The sequence below is a fragment of the Oxyura jamaicensis genome, chromosome 5, assembly GCF_011077185.1.
Source record: "Oxyura jamaicensis isolate SHBP4307 breed ruddy duck chromosome 5, BPBGC_Ojam_1.0, whole genome shotgun sequence".
Lineage (NCBI taxonomy): Eukaryota > Metazoa > Chordata > Aves > Anseriformes > Anatidae > Oxyura > Oxyura jamaicensis.
In genome coordinates this window covers 23,270,417-23,290,088 of record NC_048897.1, presented here as the reverse complement: position 1 = coordinate 23,290,088, position 19,672 = coordinate 23,270,417, and the positions used below count along the sequence as shown (strand labels likewise).

General features: G+C 40.4%; 1 protein-coding gene across 3 annotated transcripts in view; it reads left to right on the top strand.

The window, feature by feature from the left end:
• LIN52 (lin-52 DREAM MuvB core complex component) overlaps positions 1-19,672 on the top strand; it is a 44,232-nt gene that overhangs the window by 17,011 nt on the left and 7,549 nt on the right. Inside the window, exon 6 of one of the 3 annotated variants that reach the window (XM_035328642.1) lies at positions 18,276-19,406. The exons of 1 other annotated variant lie outside the window; for it this stretch is intronic. In XM_035328642.1, coding sequence (XP_035184533.1) covers positions 18,276-18,394 — 119 coding nt within the window. In that variant the 3' untranslated portion in view covers positions 18,395-19,406. Of the gene's footprint in view, positions 1-2,127; positions 3,249-18,275; positions 19,407-19,672 lie in introns of those variants that run through there. One more of the 3 variants, XM_035328641.1, reaches the window with a different exon arrangement.

The following is a 19,672-nucleotide window of genomic DNA, read 5'->3' as shown; positions in this document are numbered from 1 at the left end:
ACTTGTGTGTTATTGTTGAGCACTGTTTGACTGAAAGCTGGTGAAGCTTATTTCACCAAATTTCAGCAGAATATATTGTAGTCTTCTGTGTAGAAATTATCTTACATTGATGGGGTGCTTCCACATGGAGAACTTTCTGTGCTACAGGGCATATATCTACAATTCGTTTAAACTGCATGAAGTGCCAATTAATTGGGTGGCAGTACACTTTACTCTAAAATCTGGATTTCTGGATATTTAGTGGTGTTCTACAAACACCTGTATGATTTAATCCTTGCTGTACGTACATGCATGAAGTTTCTGAAACCTATTGGTATATTTTAAAGCTTTCTATGTCCACTGGCAGCTCAACAAATAACGACTCCCATTTTCTTCAACTTAAAATGTGATTTCTGTTTTCTCCCTCTAGGTTTTAATCTCTGTTCTGCTAAAGCAGGTAGGATCTGGTTTGGTCAGTAGTTGGAGGAGAGTGCCAAAGAGCCCAGATGTTGCAATAAGCAGTGTTGGGTTCCTGAACTGTTTTCCTGCAGTAGCTCTAGGGGGCTCTCTGCTGTTGGAAATGTTACATTTCCGATGATGTATATGATAAAGCTCTTAATAACCTGTTGTCATTAAAGATCTCATAACACTTTTTTCTTTTGCTAACGCTAACCTCATTGTCATCAGCAAAATACAGCATATGCAATTACAATCTAATTTTCTCTGCAGTGTCAATTAGAGATTCTCATTTTTATCCTAAACTGTGTTCTGCCGTGTGTGTGAACTGCTGCTACGTAAGCTACGGTATTTCAGGAGGGTAGGAAATAATTTTTCTATATGCGGTTTGCGAAATTCCTTGTGTAAGTCACTAGAAGTATGCTGTTATCAGCACTGACTGTGTGTGCAAGAAAGATGGGGATTATCCCTTCCTTGATTGTAACCATGCAGTTCGTTAGTGCAGTAACCTTAGAAGTGTATGGGCTTTGTTGTGGGAGCCTTGGAAATGAATGTCTAAGATGGATGACTGGATGAGGCAGGACAGAAGTATGAACAGTAATTTGCAGGAGAGTAATAGGTGTTCACCATCAACTTGTATCAAGTGACATTTAGAAAGGGAATACTTCTGTAATTCTTTTTTAATTATTGTTATTATTATTTTATTTCCAAACCCTTCCTCTGGGTTTTATGCAAGGACAAAAATCTTGGCTCTGTGTTGAGCTCGCTGGATGTGCAGGATCATGCTGGGTTCTTCTGGGCTTTCTGTATCAGATTTGGGTACATTAGAACGGACTTTTTAATGACCAGTTTGAAGATGCGTTGAGCAGTTTATGATTATAATGCTGTGTTCTCTGTTGGAATGCTAAATTAGCTGGGCAGGTAAGCCCACTGGCTGTGTGTGCGCTAACATAAACAGCACTGTGCAATAAGTTCACTTCTAACACTGATATCTCAAACATAACCAAGGAAGAAGCATTTGCTGATGTGAACAACAACAGCAGTCTGCATCTTCTGGAGCAATTGAGTTCAGTTTTAGGAAGAGTGCTGCATTGCTTTCACTTAATTGTGTTTGAAAGCTTTCTTCCAACCGGTGAAGACCAGAAATAACTGCAAAGTAACTATAGCTCATCTGCTCCAAAACGTGTGGGGTGGATGTCTGTTCTGGATGCTGCTGCTGTTTTCCATATGATAAAGAGCTTTTGTATTGAGGGAGTGAAAATAACGTGGGGTTGGAAGTTCAGTGAGCTTCACAATAAGAACATGCACAAGTGTCCTGTTTAACCTGCTCAGTGGTGTGTTTGCTCTTATTTATTCCACAAAGTCATAGCTTGAAATCGTTACTGTGAATTTACTGCTGAAGAGGGAAAAGGTTGAAGTATGGCTAGATGCAGGAGGGGAACAGGTTGTTTTATTTGCACGGGTAGCATTTGCAGTTCCCAAGCAATGAGGCCTGGAGAAACGGACTGTTGAGAGCCACGTCCTGATGAGATGTTCGGGCCTGTTGTACAATCGTGTGACGTCTGCCACTGCAAATTCTGTTCTTTCCCTTCCTCCAGGAGCTGCTCTTCGTAGTAGGAAATCTACATTGAATTACCCTTGTCTGCATAAAACACGGGCTAATAACAATTAGGCAATTGATTACTTTTTCAGGTGGTGAAAGATGCCTCTTCCAGGATTCGTTTCCCCATGCCACCCCTGACTTTAAACACCTGCAGCGTTCAGCTTCTGGAGAATTCAAACGCTCGTTCCTCCCACTGCATGGATGTATTTATTGCATGCACTACATCTTTCCATGTCTGACCACTGTAGCTTGAGAGGAAATCATCTCTTTTTATTTCAGCGTGTGGGTTGTACTAGTTTAGTTGAAGCAGGATTTTTATATAGATTTTAACACTCTAGTAAAATTTTTGCATAATGAATTCTTAAGCAAATTAAAACCTTGTGTGTAACAATTTAGCTTTTGCTTGTAAATTCGGAGGGTAGACATAGGCGTAGCCAGTTTTAAACCATGTAGGATTTTGTATTGCTGTTTTAAATACTTTTTCAAATAATCCTAATTGAACTGAGTTTTTTTTTGTGTGTGTAATGCAATATTATATAGTGGCATCTGCATCCTCCGTTATTTATGCTCTGAGTTGTTAGTTTTGAGTGCTTTCCTAGCCAGTTCATAACCAGATCAGAGGACTGAAATAACTGAACAAAGCGTCTGATGAGCATCTCAGAATTAACGTTACAGAAATACAACCTTTTAAAGCGTGTTTCTGTCTATATTCCACACAACACTGTGGATCGTTAAATCTTGTCAGTTTTGAAATCTAAGACACTTAGGAAAGAATGAATTAAACCCAACCTTTTGGCTGTTGCATCTGTCTGATGGACATCTTCCTTGTGTGCAGGACTAGAAACACAATCCCAATTTTTACCTGCCAGTTGAACTGTTCAGGAAAGTTGCTAAATGCAGAGCAGGAAACAGTGAAACTTGGCAGTTTCGTAGGGGGAGAAAAAGGAAATAAACATTTTCTGTAGTCTTCCATTCCTAATTGTTTTATGATTAAGTAGCTATGGTGGGTAAAATTCAGATAAACCTAAGTTTCAGAGATGACTGCAGATTTGAAAGGAATAAAAAGCAGGTGGGTTTTTTAGCCCTGGTGGCCTTGAACCTTTAGAGGCAGCCTGTATATAAGCTTTATGTTATCAGAAGCTCTATCCTAGTTGCCTTAAGATGTGGTTACATGTATGCATAAGTCTTTTTACTTCATCCATTTCTCATTTACACAATAGAGAAGAATGATTTTTTTTCTTATTGGCCGTTTTCCCTTCCTGGTAATCCAGCAGCATTTTTGAGCTGCTGGAAATAGAGTGGCAATGTTTGTTGCATTTTAAAAATGGCTTTGATTGGATTGATGATAGCAAAAATAACTTTTGAAATTTTCGAAAAGCTGAACTTTACATGTAAATGTGTATATTGGTGTTACATGGCAGTTGTCTTAGCGCTCTCCTGAATGTTTTGTTGGATCTTTTCCTTAATACTTCTATTTCTTCGTTATTTCTGCCCATTTTCTCAGTGTTGCTTGACCATGTAACTTGCTCCACTTAAGGACCTCTTTCCAACCCCTTTCTCTGGCTGCAGTGGGCGGCAATGCCTGCTCTCTGTAGGGCTGTCTTCTGAATGCTTCCGTGAGGTTCTGGCCCTAAATCTATTGATCAAGGTAGGGTCACCGTAGTGTATTTCCCAGGCTGAAGTTGCAGAGTCCCCAGTCCCTGGGTTTCCTGCTGCTTTCCTGTTAGAATTCAGTGTGCCAGGCCCACGGCACCCCGCTCTTTCATGAATGGAATTCAAAAAGACACTTACATTTCCATAAATAAATTAGGAATTCAGTGGCTTCTTCCGGCTAATCAGGGCAGGCTGATAAACCTTGCTAGCTGTTTAATAAATGAATTGTGACTGATTACCTATTAATATGGACGCCTCAGGAATTCACCCTGGGGGAAGCAGAGCAGTGAAATAGAGAGGGGCATGGCCCCCTGGGAAATCAGGGCTTCATGTTTGCAGCTTAAATATCTCTGTGAAGTATCAATAAGGAGGTAATTGAATTTTGAACACAAACATGAGCGCCGGATGGATGAAGGAGAGGGGGGCTCTGATCATCTCTTCATGCCCCTTTATACTCCCCTCCCCTTTCCCTTAGAGACCACTCTAGTGAAGATAGATGCTAAATCCATTAAATAAAGATTAGACTCTGTCGTGGTAGAAAATGGCAGCTTAGCTAGATCCCTGGGCAAATTGGGACCTTTAGCAATACAGAAAATTAAAATATACATTTTTAACAAGTGTGCTGTCGACACAGTAATAATGACTGTGTGGCTTGTGGGGTTTGCTCACCTTTCAGATCTGCTTTTGTTTGGTTATATCACTTGCTCTTGTTTTGAAACCAGCCTGCTTGGTCTCTCTGTAGCAGAGGAGGCTTAGGGGGAGGATTTTTTTTTTCTTTTTTTTTTTTTTTTTTTTTTTTTCCCCATCTTGCTTTCAGTCTTGGGCTCTTTTTTTAGGTCCTTTTGCTTTTGATAGTCTAGAAGTTCAGTGCTCTTCTATTAGAATAGGGAAATAATTACCTTTGGCTCCAGCATGCTCAGGTGCATCTCCTAAAAAGCAGCTGGAAAGAGTCTAGAGGAAACATAGAGATGATATTGGATATTGAAAGAAAAATGTGATTGGGCTTTTTTAAAATAAGGATTTTATTCACTAAGCGTGTGGCTTCATTATTTACTCCAGATCAAGTTTTCTGAGTTCTGTTAATGTGGGAAAGGTTAATATAAGGATGATCATTGTAAAATATCAATGTTATTTCTTATTATTCAGTGCATTGTAGACATACAGCTGAAGTGCACTTTAACAGGTGACAGGCTTTCTTTATGATACTGTGCTAGACGTAGAACATGATCAGGCCTTCTTCACAACTTCCCATGCCCTATTCTGTTGCAGAAAGTCAGGAGATCCTCTTTTGCAGGCAGAACGTCATCAGCCCTTGTAAGTGGGGGACAAATTGCCGTTCCAGAGAGACTGTTCCTTTTCCTCCAAATAAACAGGATAAGATAATACAAGATAATCCTTCTGCAGAACAAAATTCAAAATTATTTAATATTTTTTAATAAGAGATGAGCCTAAGCTGAATGTGGCTCTAAGGAAGTTTGCTGATGCTTCCTTTTAAATTTTTTTCTCTTGATTTTAGAGTGTTCTGAACCTGCAAGAAGGAGAGGTAAAAAAAAAAAGAAAAAAAAAGGTGCTTTGCTGAATTAGAGTGGACTGAGACAGTAGTAGCAGGGGACCTTCTGTCTGTTTTTCCATGACAGCTCCCTGGTAACACCACTTTCCAGACTCCTCTCAAGTGCTAGCAATCATGCCTGGGAAACCCTGAAGCATCCTCAGCTTCTGCTGCCAAGTTCTCTTTAGCTTATAAAGAACAGAAGTAGATACTAAATGGAAGAGAAGTATTAATGCATCTAAGTCCATTTCAGAGGTAGTAATGATAGCACTGGGAATCCCTTGGCTTCCATTAACTCTGAGCTGCTGCAGACATGGAAGAGGTTTTCCATCTCAGTTCCCAGACTATCATCTGCTTCCAGATTCCAGCAGATTAATCACTTATCTTCTTTTTTTGGTAAGAGATTTTGCATGGGAATATCTGTGTTCTGTCATCCAACCATGCTTCTAGCAAAGAAGAAAGTGTCTAAGCTTGGCTCAGCCTCATGGATTCTCTTTGATGGTGTTGGCACCAAATTGAAGATGAACAGGTACCACCCCTTAGCTAAATTGCAGTAATTAATTGTGTATGCACTGCAGTGTGTCTCAGTTGAAGAAGAAGCCAGATCTCAAGCCTCCCTTCGTAAAGGTAGATTACAGCATTGGGCTTACCTCTGGCCAGGCATGTTGATCGTGGGCTCTTTCTCTTTGGCGACTTCCTGGCCTTCGTGCCCTCATGTATTTACAGTCTTTGATCCTTGAGTCATTGAAGCCCATCCTTTTTCAATCTCCAAACTCAAGGGCAGTTTGCATTAAAGCTCTTCTCAAAAGCACGGACCATGGTGACTTTATAAATGGTTTTGAATCCAGTCGTATTTTAATTGGTACAATTACCAGTTAAAGAGATGTAGGTCAAAAAAGCCCTGATCTGTATGTGCCTCTGCCAGTCTTTGCTCTCTCACCTTTCTGCAGCATTCAGTAGAATATGAGAGAACATCTTTTAAGGATTTTGCAGTTCCTCTCCTGAATCTCTATTTCTCTTCTCTCTCTCTCCCTATCAACATGCAGACTACTTATAACCCCTTTCCTTTCCTTTACCTTGGCTGGCACCTTTCAAAGAAGCCCCCATTGCCTTGACAGCTTGTTCCTCCTTGTTCCTTGCATTCTACTGCCATCCTTGGTCTTACTCTATCACCTGTCCTTCTGTTTGCCTCTTTTGGATTATTTTTTTTTGCTCTTTTCTCCCTGCATGTAAACTCAGACCGATTTTCTAGTTCAGGAGTCTTCCTTTGTGTATCCCTAGTTAAAAAGGAGAGATTCTTGCTGGTTTGTTCTGCAGCATCTTCTGAAATCAGGCATGTGCCAGGAGCCTCACAAGCTTATGGCTTTCCACATATTAAGGCACTTAGTGATGCAGCATTTTAATTAAATTAACCAGAATTCGTAAATTGTAGATAGATTTTCCCAGATCATCTCACGATGAGCTTTTAGAGTGATCACACTGCTAGTGTTTAATCCATCAGATTGCCATATGGAGTGTTGAAGAGCAGAATATCTGTTTATTAATAATTGCTGGGTTTTCATGTCAGCAAGTACCTTTTTTTATTCGAGGGCCTGGGAGTACAGCCTGTTGCTATACCTATTATACCAATTATATGGATCTCAGGCCAGACCCCATTTCATGTCTAGCTGTTTTTTTTGTTTTGTTTTGTTTTTGTTTTTTTGTTTTTAACTGAATCCAGGTGATTCAATAGACTGTCTAAAAGGCATGGTAGACCATGAGAGTCATCCCACCAGTGTCCAGAAATTCTTTGATTTCATTACCACAAGAGGAAAGGCCCAGGTGCCCTTTGTTGGTAGCCTTAGAATCAGAGGTTTCTGCAAATTGTTAAGACTTTTAATGAAGTTTTGTTTTTAGTTTGTTTTTCTTTTTAATTTCATCAACCAGAACATGTTATAATTCACAAAAGTCAGAAAGTTGTTCCTCATCTTAGAGATCAAGCCGACCTTTTATTCCCTCTGTATTAATAAGTACCTGGCCTCAAATTCTAGGATATTTGCCGTGTTGGTCTTCCTTAGCAATGGAAGCTACTTGTCCCTTCCAAGTAGTGTTCTGTTACATTTCATTGTGACAAATCAGTTTTCCACCACTTTAGCTGTGTAAACCCCACTCGTTGTTGGACTTTGTAAAGGGAAGAATGTTCTTTAGGACAGAGGAAAAAACTTACTGTCTTATGACTTTTTCATTGCACTGCTTTCTTCAAAAAGAAATATTCACCATTCTGGGACGGGAGATAACATGGGCCTGATGCGGAAACGTGTTTTGTACCCTAGACATCAAGTTCTCATCAAATCTAATTTAAGATAATTTCCACTGTCAGAACCTTCCCAATTCTCAGCAGTAGTAACACGTGGGCATTTTTACTCATCCAAACATCTTAACTGTTGGCTTGCTTGCTTGCTTGGGTGCTTTGACAGAGTCTGGGGAATAATAAGTGCTTATTAAGACAATTTCAATTTTCATCTGCGTTTAGGCAGTATATGAAGAGGAGGGAACTGTTGGTATGTGTTGATGATGATAAATGGAAAACAGTGCTTTCTAACCTTCATTAGAGTAGTCCATTGTATCCAGCAGATGGCAATGAAAATGTACCTGCTGCTCTCTCTCCTTGCTGAGCAGTGCCTTAACTAAAATCTTAAATCCTGCAGACTGTACTCTTCCCTGTTCTCTGGTGCATAGCTGCAGATCACTTCCTAATGAGGATTTTGAGTGCCCCCTGCCTAGTGGGTAAAACAAAAGCCAACGCATCCATGGATTAACGAGAAAGGAATTTAATGCTGGCATGCTGTACCCTGCAACAAAATCTGTTTTCAGATTCAGGAAAAAGTATTCCTTTAAATGTTTAGCACTTGGGCAAGCCTTTTCAGTAGTCTTCTCTTTCCTGCCTTACATTGTTTGTCTGTCCATCTGCTTGTCTGCCAGTTACCTTGGTATTTGTGTCATATGGGCAAATAAGCAGTGATCTTTCAATAAGCTCGGCACGAAAGGCAGTGTTGAGCACTCATCCTTTTGAGTAGTCCCACAGTACTCACTAGCTTGGACCTGCTGCTGGTTTGCCAGGCAGGACACAATTTGTTCAAGGCAGCAGCAGCATCTGTCCCGGAGAGGGGAAAACTCCGAGGCTGTGACAATAGGGATTTGTAGGGCGTTTGCATATGGGTCCCTGGGAGGAGGAGAGATTGTGGATGCTGATTATTTAGATATTTAGAGTGGGTGTCACTGCTTCTAATTAAATGATGAGGACAGTGGGGTGTAGATGTAGTGTAACGATTCAGATGGTAACTGGCTATCGCAGCAAAGCTGAGAAGTGAATAATCTTTTCTATGCAAGAAAAGAACTTCAGTTCTGCTGGACTTTATCTTTGTTTCCTGTATTTTCTGTGTTCTTTTATCTTTATTTCTTTTTAGTAATATGCAGTTTCATATAATTTCTGTACAAATGTTACTGTATAAATATGCAAGGCAAAGTGCTTTGTTACTTCTAAGCCGTGGTTGGCTCCAACAAATTACCTGTGATCCCTCTTCCTTGGTGACTATGAACACTACTGCTCTTCTGTCCCTAATGTGCCCTTGTGACCCAGGTATAAAGGTTGACGCTCCAGTAAGTTGGCATCCGAGCTATGATCTAAATATTCTTCCACGCACATGGGAGGCACTCTCTGTAAACACCCAGGGAGCAATCTCATTTGTCTTCCTGCACTTGTTGTATGGTGTTTATAGAAGTCTTGATGACTGGCTGTTAATGATGTGTTGGGTTTGAGACACTGTTCTGCGTTGTGTCACTTATCTATACACCTGTGTTGTCTGTCAGTATTTGCGTAGTGTCTCTTCTGAGCGCCTTAGGACAGAAATCTCTTGTTATGTGTTTGTACACCCTGTATCAGCAAGGCTACTTGATCAACAGGAACTTCCAGGCCTTAAAGTAATTCAAGATGTACCTGGGCATAGCTTGCTAGCAGTATTGTAAGTTACCTGTCAAGCTAACATCCTGGCAGTTTTCTTCTTTTGATGTTGGCATTTGGTTGAACGTTTTGGCTTCTGCTCTGCTTTGGCATTGCAGGTACTAGCAGCAGGTAAGTATGGAATAAACTCAAGTGGAGTATTCCTTGAAGGGCTTTGACAACATAAAAATGGTTTTCTGCACGAGTATCCAAGGATCTTTTGACGGATTGCTTAAGAAGCAGCTCTAGGAAATACCACAAAAAGGTGCACCTGATGTCTGGGACCAGTTCCAGCAGCTGTTACCTTTTAGCATGAACCTGGACTCTACAAATTAGAAATGTAATCACTCTGAGCTGTACAAGAAGTTATGTCTTAAGCTGAACTCCTGTTTTGGAGGCCGTTGTTTCTTTCTGTGGATTTTTATGAGATTTTTAGGCACCTTAGTCAGGAACCTTAATTTAGTTGGCATGGATCTAAGCCTTAGACCTGAACCACTAACTATGCATGAAACTGAAATGGGATTATTATGAAACAAGGAAATCCTATTCCCTTAGTCTGGGAACTTGACAGAGAAAGGTGTGTACCAATTACTGCTGGGGGAGCCTAAGGGATGGAGAAGGCACGTAGCAGGAGTGTGTCAGGAATAGAAACTAGGTTTCCTCCTACAGGCTAATGTCCTGTCTCCCGGAGCTTGCTGCCATTTTAGCCCAATAATTGCATCCATCAAGCAAAACTTTACCTCTAAGTAACACGACTCTTTTGTATTTGAGGTAATGCCTTTTGACACCAAATATTGTTCAGAATTACGATCAGAAGCAGAAAAGGAAGTATTTGAAGTTCAAACATGGCAGCAATTAGTCACAGCCTTGCTTATTATATTGTAAAGGAAGGGAGACGGTGTAGTAGCGTTTGCTCTCTAGATGTTCACTTTCTGTATAAGCTGCAGGCTGCTTGGAGGGCCGTAATGCTGTCAAATGCTTTGTCTTGTATGTAACTTGCTAAATCTTTTTTTCCAAGAAGTTGTAAAGTAGTTGTAATTTGCTGTTACTTCCAGTTAGATAAGTCTGAGAAAGTTAATGTATTAAGTATGATCTTCATATACATTTGTAATCAAAGATCTAATCAAGCTACATTTTTTTTTTTCCTTAACAAAGGCTTGTCACACTGGTAGATTTTGTAAAGAGTAGGTTTCAAAATAGTTGGTGTAAGTTGAGTTGGATAGGTGATGACACAAGGATCGGTACTAGGGCTAGCTTAACTTGAGAGCTCTTTATACTTTGATAGATAGGAATAGTTATGCTAAGTTTTTTTTTTGTTTTTTTTTTTTTTTTTTTTTAATCTGGTAATCCTGTATATAGTTTTTTTAATAAAAGTTTGGTGCTTCTCAACTGAAAACTTGTGGTTCAGCAGAACTCTCATGACAAATCTGAACTTGCCAGAGAACTAGTTAAGTAATGGAATCACAGTTTGTGTGCTGCTGGTAAATGTGGCAACGTTTAGTCCTGTTTAGCATGTACCCCTCAAGCCTCCGGAACCCTTGAGGTGGCCCCGAACAGCTGAGTAAAAGCACAGTCCTCAGCATAGCAAAGCAGAGTGGATTGCTCTACCCCTGCATGTCTTCATGCTGCAGATTACTGTGCTGTTTACCACCTCTTCCTCTGCTTGACTTCTCTCTCTTGCAACTTCAGGTACTCTGTGGTCACTTCAGGCAGTCTTTTGGCAGGAATAATTTCAAGATGGTGTGAAATATACCATTCGTTTCTAGAGAGCTGCTTATAAATCAAGAGGTTTCTTCATAAGAATGTGAGGGGCAGAAAAAAAGGACCTCTGATTTTTGAAAGGTGACACGGTTGCTATTTTACATCTCTGCAATTGAGAAGATAAATTGAAAATTCGTATTGACTCCCAGCCCAGAAAAGAATGAGGGGGGTGGAATTCAGAAAAAAAGTAATGGAAGCCAGTCATATTAAAAGAGGCAAAGAGGAATGCTTTTTACGCAATGAATAATTTGATGTGGAACTTTCTGCCACACTGGGATTCTATTTAGACTGACCATTTAGCAGCTATTGAGAAAGAATCAGGCAATTAAATGGCTAAGAAGATTTTTAGGTGTATCAGGATAAAATATAAAATGAAGTATGAAATATCTGCTGCTTCGGGATACAAAACAAGCACTTGGGAAGAGGAGGAGTGTTTCAGAACCTATTATTCCATTTGTCTTCACAATGGGGTTGCTTTTTTTTCTGGTGATGTTTCTGATACTGGGTGCAGGCAGACAGGACACCTGACTGGGTAGATCACTCATCGGCCCTGCTTTATCAATTCCTGTGTTCATGTGCATTTTTGTATGCCTACAGATGTGGCATATTTGTGTTTAATAGGAAATAAAATGTCTACTGTATTCTGTATTACTCTTTTCTAGAGACTGGTCTTAAATCCTGTCTGTTGATAGGATTTTATACACAGGTTTTCAGTCAGCGATATAGGATGTACATTCAAAGCATGCTTTGAGGTGTATCTCTAGAGAGAACATTATTACTAAACCCATTTGAGGGTGTCCCCAGTGGCAGCTCCATAGAGCAGGTGGCCTGCATGGCACGAGCACACAGGGATTCAGGAGCCTGTGTCTTATCAGAGCATATAATCTAAAAATCATTCAGCCTGTTTTTCTCTCCTGGGGAGATGACAACGATGACACAAGGCTCTTATGCTAAAAACTAATTCTTAACCTGCAGAAGACGTCATTCAGCACAAATCCCAACAGAAAAGGGCTGGGTGATGGATGTTTCCGGGTAGCAGGCCAAGCTGTCGTTTGCTTTTCAACAGATAGTTCTGAGGGTTGCCTCAAGATTTTCATGCCTAGTACCTGGCTTACTTGCAAAGAGAGAGCATATTAAATAAAATAATAATAATAAAAACTTATCATTTCTGTCTGCTAATGTGTGTATATATAAAACTCAGAGGAAAAAACAGTTGCTTCCCTCTCTCAGCGACTCCTGTCTATGGTTCTCAGGCTTCCTCCAACAATAACCAAAGCAGTGGCTGGGTGAAGGACTGATGGTGAGGAAACAGTGTTGAACGTGTAGCAGGTGGGTAGTGCCTTGGAAAGAAATGTAAGACTGCATATACATCTGCTGATAGGACTGTAGCCAGCAGTGACTGCCCACCTCTACTCAGCAGTCGTGGAGTAGAGGTGCACTTGTAATACCACATCCAGTGGTATCCTCCATGCCCTGACATGAGAGAGACATTGGTGAGCTGGAATGAGTTCAGTGGAAGTGTTTTTTTTTTTTTTTTAATATGGTACCCTTCACCCATCAGAGCAATCTCACCAGACAGTAAATTATGGGGACTCTTCATAGCCATCATCAACTTTCTTCTGCCTTACTTCTCTGAGCTGTCTTCTAGATGGTTTCCCTTTCGCTTTGCTGCAATATCCTAATTTTTTGTTTCCAGTAATGGATGAGGAACACTAGTCTGTTATGGCACTGTTAATTCAGCTTTTATAAGAGAGTAATAGTAGACATGGCCTCAGACCAGTGGTATGCATGGATTGTGAATAAACATGAAGAGATTTTTGGAAGCCATAGAGTACAAAGAGTACCAAGGCTAACTGGGCTGCTCTCAGTACTCTTCTGGAGAGAAAAAGAATGGTTTGTTTGTTTGTTTTGGCTTTTTTTTCCCCCCTTAGGGATGACAGTTGACTAGGATGCTTTATTTCTGAGCTTCAAGAAAAGTTTCTTCTGGCTGCTATACTCAGGAGGTATCAGCAGACTACCTCTGTATTTCTTTTCTTCATGGCTTCAAGATTTTCTTAAAAACCCATGGGGACCAGAAGGGCAAGGATGTTTATGCAGAATGTTCTCGCATTTGTTCATAGGTCTTGGGAGGGTTTGGTTTTGGCTTTATTTTTTACATCTGGGCCTTGCCTAGTTGTGTTTGAGCTCGTTAACAGCTAAAATGTTTTAATTTAGCAAAGTCTGCATGTTTATCTGTTAACATCTATTCCAAACAGCCCTGAGTGGTATTGCAATTTTTTATCAAGTCAGATTAAACTTAGTGTTATTTTCTCTGAATAACACCACTCTTTCTGTGATTTTTACCTCTTGCCAATGTATGCTGTTGTTTTTCTTTTTCCAATATTCATTTCAACTTGACTCTAGTGGCATTTGAATGCTGTGAAAACCGTGGCATATCTAAATCAGTGCATTTCCTGAGATGTTCTGTGACCAACTGGGAGTTGGTAAAGATGGTTTTGAATTCCCTGAATCCTCTTCTGAACTTTCAAATATTCCTCAGCTCAGGGTATTTCTGCCAGGAGAAGTGGCTTGAGAGCTTGAAATGAGTCAGTAGAATAACAGAAAAACAGCTGGACTGAGGCAAACAGTGGGTATGTTGGGGAGGAAGAGGATAGGAATAAGAGAACACAATGAAGAAAGTGTCTTTGATTCATATGGAGGAAAGAATTAAGTGATGGGGGTGGTTGTGGAAGTTTTCTTCTGCAGCCAGAGCCCACAAACTGCATATTGCTTCCCTTCCATAATGCTGCTTGAACTAAGGTTGAGTTTTTTGCCTTGGAGCAATGAGATTTCAGTAATTTACTTGAATTTGTTCATGCAGACTTTTTACTTGGGTTGTTAGAAATTATAGAAGTCCTCTATATAGTTCCATTGTGTGATATCATTTCACTAATGGCAAAAGAAATCTTAGTTTATTTCGTGTGTAAATCAAATAATATTGTCTTCTTGCGGAGGCTGTCAGTGTCGATAATTCATTGTTGTGTCAGTGGCCACAGACATCTACATGGAAGAAGTTTCAGTAAGGAATCTGAGGATTAGAAAACACTTGAAAAATGTAATCTGTTTTCTAAAGTAAAGACATATGGGGAAAAATAAATACAGACTATGGTGGTACGAGCTTCTTTCCTCCAGGCACCTGTCCTCATGAAGCTTGTTGACAGAGCTTCACAGCCCAAGCCATTAGGTAGCCTACTGGCAGGGACTCATTTCTTCCTTTGGAGGCCAAGGAAGCCATACTGGAAACAGGACTACAAGCCTCCTGTGAGTGTGCCTTGTTGTGTTCTGAGTGGATTTGCTTGTTCTGACTTGCATAACCATACAGCTTGTATCCCAACATTATTAGCCAAAAGGAGTATAGGGGCTTACATAATCGCTACACGATTATTTTTCACTAACTGTACTGTAAATGTGTAATTCTCTCTACTCCTAATAACTCTTAATCCCTTTGTTCCTATTGGCTCTTGGGCTGAGGTTTTTCCATGGCCTGTGTGCCCTGGCCACTGATAAGACTTGAAAAAATGGTGACTTTGAAGATTCACCTGCTTTGCTCCCAGCCATTAAGGCCTGCTCCCTGCGTAGGCAAGGGAGGCCGCATCACAGGGCGCTCTTTTATGGGGATTTAGATGTTGCTTCTGCCTGCGTGCTTTCTGAGAAGGACCCACTCACCTTTAAAAACATTTCATGCCCAGCTGCATGCGAGTATTCAGTGCAGGCCTCTCCACCTAGTTTTTTCATGTGGTTTATGCTCGTGTTCTCGAGCAAGCAGTTTTGATCTCATTTCTGCATGTTCCTAGATAAAGAAGATTCCTTTTAGAGATGCAGGAGTAAGAAACCCTAAATGATCAAGAATTATTGGGCTTCTGCTAGGGTTGGGAGAGCATGAAGAAATTATTTCCTTTTCGGTACAAGCAGACAAAAAAAAAAAAAAAAAAAAAAAAAAAAACTTCAGTGTGCTTCTTGTTAAACTGTTCCCATTTCTATCCCACTATTTGCTTCCAACACCCGTGGGACTTGGTGGTCAGAGCTTTTCCAAGCTGTATCTGTTCTAGAGGTAACCTACCCTAGTGAAGTTCCCTTCAGGTATACTTGCCCACTATTTTTAACTTAGATGTAAAATTGGCTTTCATACTGCCCTTAACACTAGAAGCGTAAGTTGAATTTGCTCCTTTAAGCCTTATAAAATACTTGAACATCATTTTTCTGTGTGTAATTAGCTTCATGAGTCAGTGCCTGGTCTTAGGTCTTGACATTTTTGGCGTGTGAAGTTTTTGTGTGTGTACTTGACCTTGGCTTTACTCCAGAATAAATATTTTAAGCTGTTAGTTGTGTGTTGTTTTTTGTCTTCGGTCTGAGACTAGGGGGCAGACATAACCAGCATGGAGAGAAGTGAACTGTATAAACCACAATTAGAACTGCAGTGCACAGGTGTCTGAAGATCTTATACAATTGCCAAGCTATTTGTTTCTCAAATGAGAGGGGCTTTGGGAGTATATTTTGAAGAATAAAAGGAGCAGAAGGCCTTCCTTTTGAATGTTAGATTTTTGTTTGTTTTGTTTTTGAATCCTAGCTTGAATTCTTCCAGACTTATACATTTGATATCTTTGCAGAACCAGCATAACAAATGGCTGAAAGTAATCTACTGCAGCTGGTGATGGAATTTAAAACTGCTCTCAGATAGGAATCTGCAGTTAGGAATAAGAATTTCTTGTGTACTAGCTTTTCTTCGAACATCAAATTAGGTCTTGTGGTTGAAAAATCTGAACGCCAACATTCAAAGGAAGATGACTCGTAATATTAAAGGAGAAGGGTTATGGGTGAGTTCTGCTGCAGATACTTGAGGATCTTTTGGGGAAGGTAGGCATCTTCAATCTCTGTGCTAGTCATATGCAGAGTATTATTGTAATGAAAAAACAGTGAAGTGAACAAATAGCTCACAGTACAAGGCATTCAATGCATCGAGAGCCCCAGCGTTCACTGTATTTTGCAATTTAATGCACAATAATTTTTTTTAGTTCTGTATTTCTATATGCTCCACTGTGTCAGATCTGTATTCTTGGGATGTGCGGTTCCATTAAAAAATAAATAATAATCGCAGCCCCCTCTCCCCCCACGTACACTCATTTTCTATAATATGGTAATGATATCACCGTAGCAGTAATTACGGGTCATCTTCATTTCTTTCATCTCTGCTGGTTCTGATGGCTTCATTCCTTTGACGGAGAAGATTTGGCTCTGGGTGCTGTGATTATTTTGTTAAGCATTATTCGAATAGACAGGAGTGAGAGAAATTAATCAATCCAAATGCAATTAGCATCATGTTTAACCCAGTGATGGACGTCTCAAGGTGAAACAGCCAGGGGAGTTTCAGACATTATTATTCAATCCAGTGGCTCTTATCTAAATTATAATCAAGAGAGGTTTTTATTGGCTTCACAGAGCGAAGATGTAACTCTTTCCCTGCTTTGGGGGTCAAAGGGATCATCTCTTTGGCCCCACAGGATGTTGGCTGCAGGCAGTTCCTGGAGGTGGGAGGTACTGTAGGAGTTTCATTTAAAACGGGGGTCATACAGGACAAAATATCTGCATGTTGTAGTATTTGTGACCTGGAACGTAAGTTTAGTAGCTCCCTGGGCATTGGCAGGGATGTTACTGCCCCTTGCTGCCCCAAGTATTCCCGCTGCCTGGCCTTGCCCATCCGTACGTGAATGAATGCTGTTTGGAGGTTTTTGCGTTCACAGCTCTGTGCACATTGTTGCTTGCAGCTGAGTGCAAAGGGAATGGTGCTGCCCTGCAAGGTGGGGACGTCTGGTTAGGAGAACAAGGTGATTATTTTGCAGAGAAGGGATTTATTTTTTTAGAGCAGATAAAATTGTAATGTTCATTGATACTAACAACAACATTTTTGAGGAAATCAGATCTGTTGTCACCACCGTGGATAATCCTGAGTGAGCTCTTGAGTTGTCTGATCAGGTGTACAATAAAACACAACTACTATGCGTGGAGAGAAATGAGACTGAACGATGGCACATTAGGATTTCATGATTCAAGGAAGCATTGGGTCTTTGACTCCGAGTTCCTAATGCTCCAGGTAATATTCACTGAAGTATTTCAGCGGTTTAAAACTTTTTCGGTTTCATCTATTTACCACCTCTCTGTCAGAGACGACCATTTTCGTTGCACACAGGGAGGAATAGTCCATGCTCCTCACCTGCTCTGGTTCACAGCAGTTTTTGTGCAATCCCACCTTCTTTGGCATTTCAAAATAAGTCATGCCGAACTACGTACCGGAGATGAAGTAAGGGTGAGTTCTGCTGTCTCATCCACCAAGGGAAGGACAGTAATGTTTTGTACCAAGGGTGGTGTTAATATTTTAAAATACTGCCGCAAGACTTGACAGAACTCATCTTTCAGAGCCCAAATTCTAGCACTGTCGCCGACTCCTTTAACATACATCCGTGCATCACTTCTTACTGAGGCTGTGACCCCAGCTGCAAGATGGGAATTAAATCACCAGATGTCTCAAGAATATTATGAAGCTTCATAAACTTTGCAAGTGCTTTGATACCGATTAGTGAAAGATGCCATGGTATCACAAACTTATTTCACCTGGAGATTAATGCTGAGTCGCTATCATCCTACCTGAAAAAACGTGTTTCAGGAGTTCTAGATGATTTTGCTGGTATTTAGTGTAAACAGTGAAACATTTTTGAAGCACAGGTTTGAGTAACTATATGCTGGTTTTATCTTCGTTAAAGGCAATTGGCATTGCTTCTGCTAGCCACTGCTCTCCTGGGCTGGCAGTTCCAGCTTCGTGGAACTGGGCTTGGTGCAGGATTCACTGATTCACGTTTGACCAAGGCCTACAGTTGTCAAATAGTATTTCATTTGACAATTACGTTAAACCAGTATGAAGCTAGCTGAGTAGTTAGAGATCTTTTTGTGGAGGAAGAGGGATGAGACAGTGCCAGCAGGAATTTTTGGGGTCTGGTCTTCCATAAGTATGCATTGAGCCTAGGAGTCAAAACCAAGTCAGAGACAAAGATGTGAACGGATTGCTTTCTCTGATGAGAGAAGTTCAGATTATGTTGGCTTGGTAATAATATTCTCCTGATTTTGGCTAATAAAGACCTCGTTTTCTTTTGGGAGTTGTTTAGTACTAATGTCAATCTTAACATGTTTTTGCTGTTTTTAGATTGCCTTTTTGCCTTCATGCCTGGTGACTGATTTTATTTCCCTTCCAAATGGGAAGGGAATAGTGGTCAAACACAGCTCAGAGATTTGGCTTTGCCGTTGGCTTTCACAAGTCCTGTCAAGCAAGCCTCCCACAAACTCCTGGCACAATCCTCTGTGGCTTTTTGTACATCCTACCTACTAAGAAAAAGAATTGTTGTCTTATCCTAACATTCTGTTAGACAAAAGAAGTAATTGCCTGAAGCATTACACACTTGTGATGGAAGAGCTAAACCAGAGAAGTATTTTGCTGTCTCTCTGCAATTCATGCTCTTTTCCCTGAACTGGTAATTTCCACTGCTAGCTCTTCGCAAAGAAACCCTCCTAGTTTTGTTGGCTCTGTAGTGCTAAGACAGCAGTTTGACAGTGTGTGATTGGCACTTCAGGGAAATCCTTCTGTGGTGTAAAACAAGTTATTTTGTTACCCTAAGTACAACTGTAGGGACTGAACAGGAGGAATATTTTAACTGAAAAGCTAACAAAGTATGCCAGTGCCCAAAGAATGTAGCGTTCAGTGTGATACTACAAGGCATTTTAGGGCTAAAACCATTTTCTGTTCATAGGGTATTAATTGCATTTCCATATTTTTAGTAGCAAAGCATTTAGATAGCAACATGGCTACATTTTCAGATCAGAGGAGGAGCACAGTCAAATTTGCTCAATTTGTAAATTGTGGGGAGAGGCAGAGAAGTGTCTTCGGCAGGGTGACTTCATTGTAAAATATCCATGATCTGAAGATGCTCGCAGGCTTTGTTTTGAGATTCTTAGGATAAGTCCGGAAGCAGTAAGCAGTGGAAGGTGTCATGATCCTGATAAATGTATGATAAATACAGTTTGTTGCACATCTTTTGTGTAGGCTTTGTCACCAAGTCTACACTTTCATTTGAAGTGTATGCTGTGTTGACAACATGCGTACGTGTGTGTGTGTTGCTTGAGGGATTCTCCTCATTGAAAGTTGCTTATATAAGTGAAAGTCACTATTTTTGTTCCTGGTTTTGTAGCAGTAAATCCTTCCATTATTTCTTGGCTATCCAAACCTTATCACACAGTTTGTCTTGTGCTGTCATATGTATGAGAAGGCTTTTTATGGGGAGCAATCAGCCTGGACCCCAATCTCCAGGACAGTGTTTTTTCTAATTAAATTGTCACTGGGAGGAATATCTGGAACAGCAGTTTTCATTTTCTATCAAGGAAAAAAAAAAAAAAATTGAGTCCTTGTCATTTGATTAAAAGTTACTTAACCTTTAAATTGCTACAGATGTAAAGATAACTCTGAGTTTCCAATGTAATCGCCTCCAAGTTAAAATCAGGAAAATCTTTGTGTAATGAAACCCATATGTCATAGTGAAAGGATGCAAAGCACTGGCAGAGTGGGCTGCTCTCGCAGGAGATCTGCACCCAATCTTGTTAACCAGGACTGCTT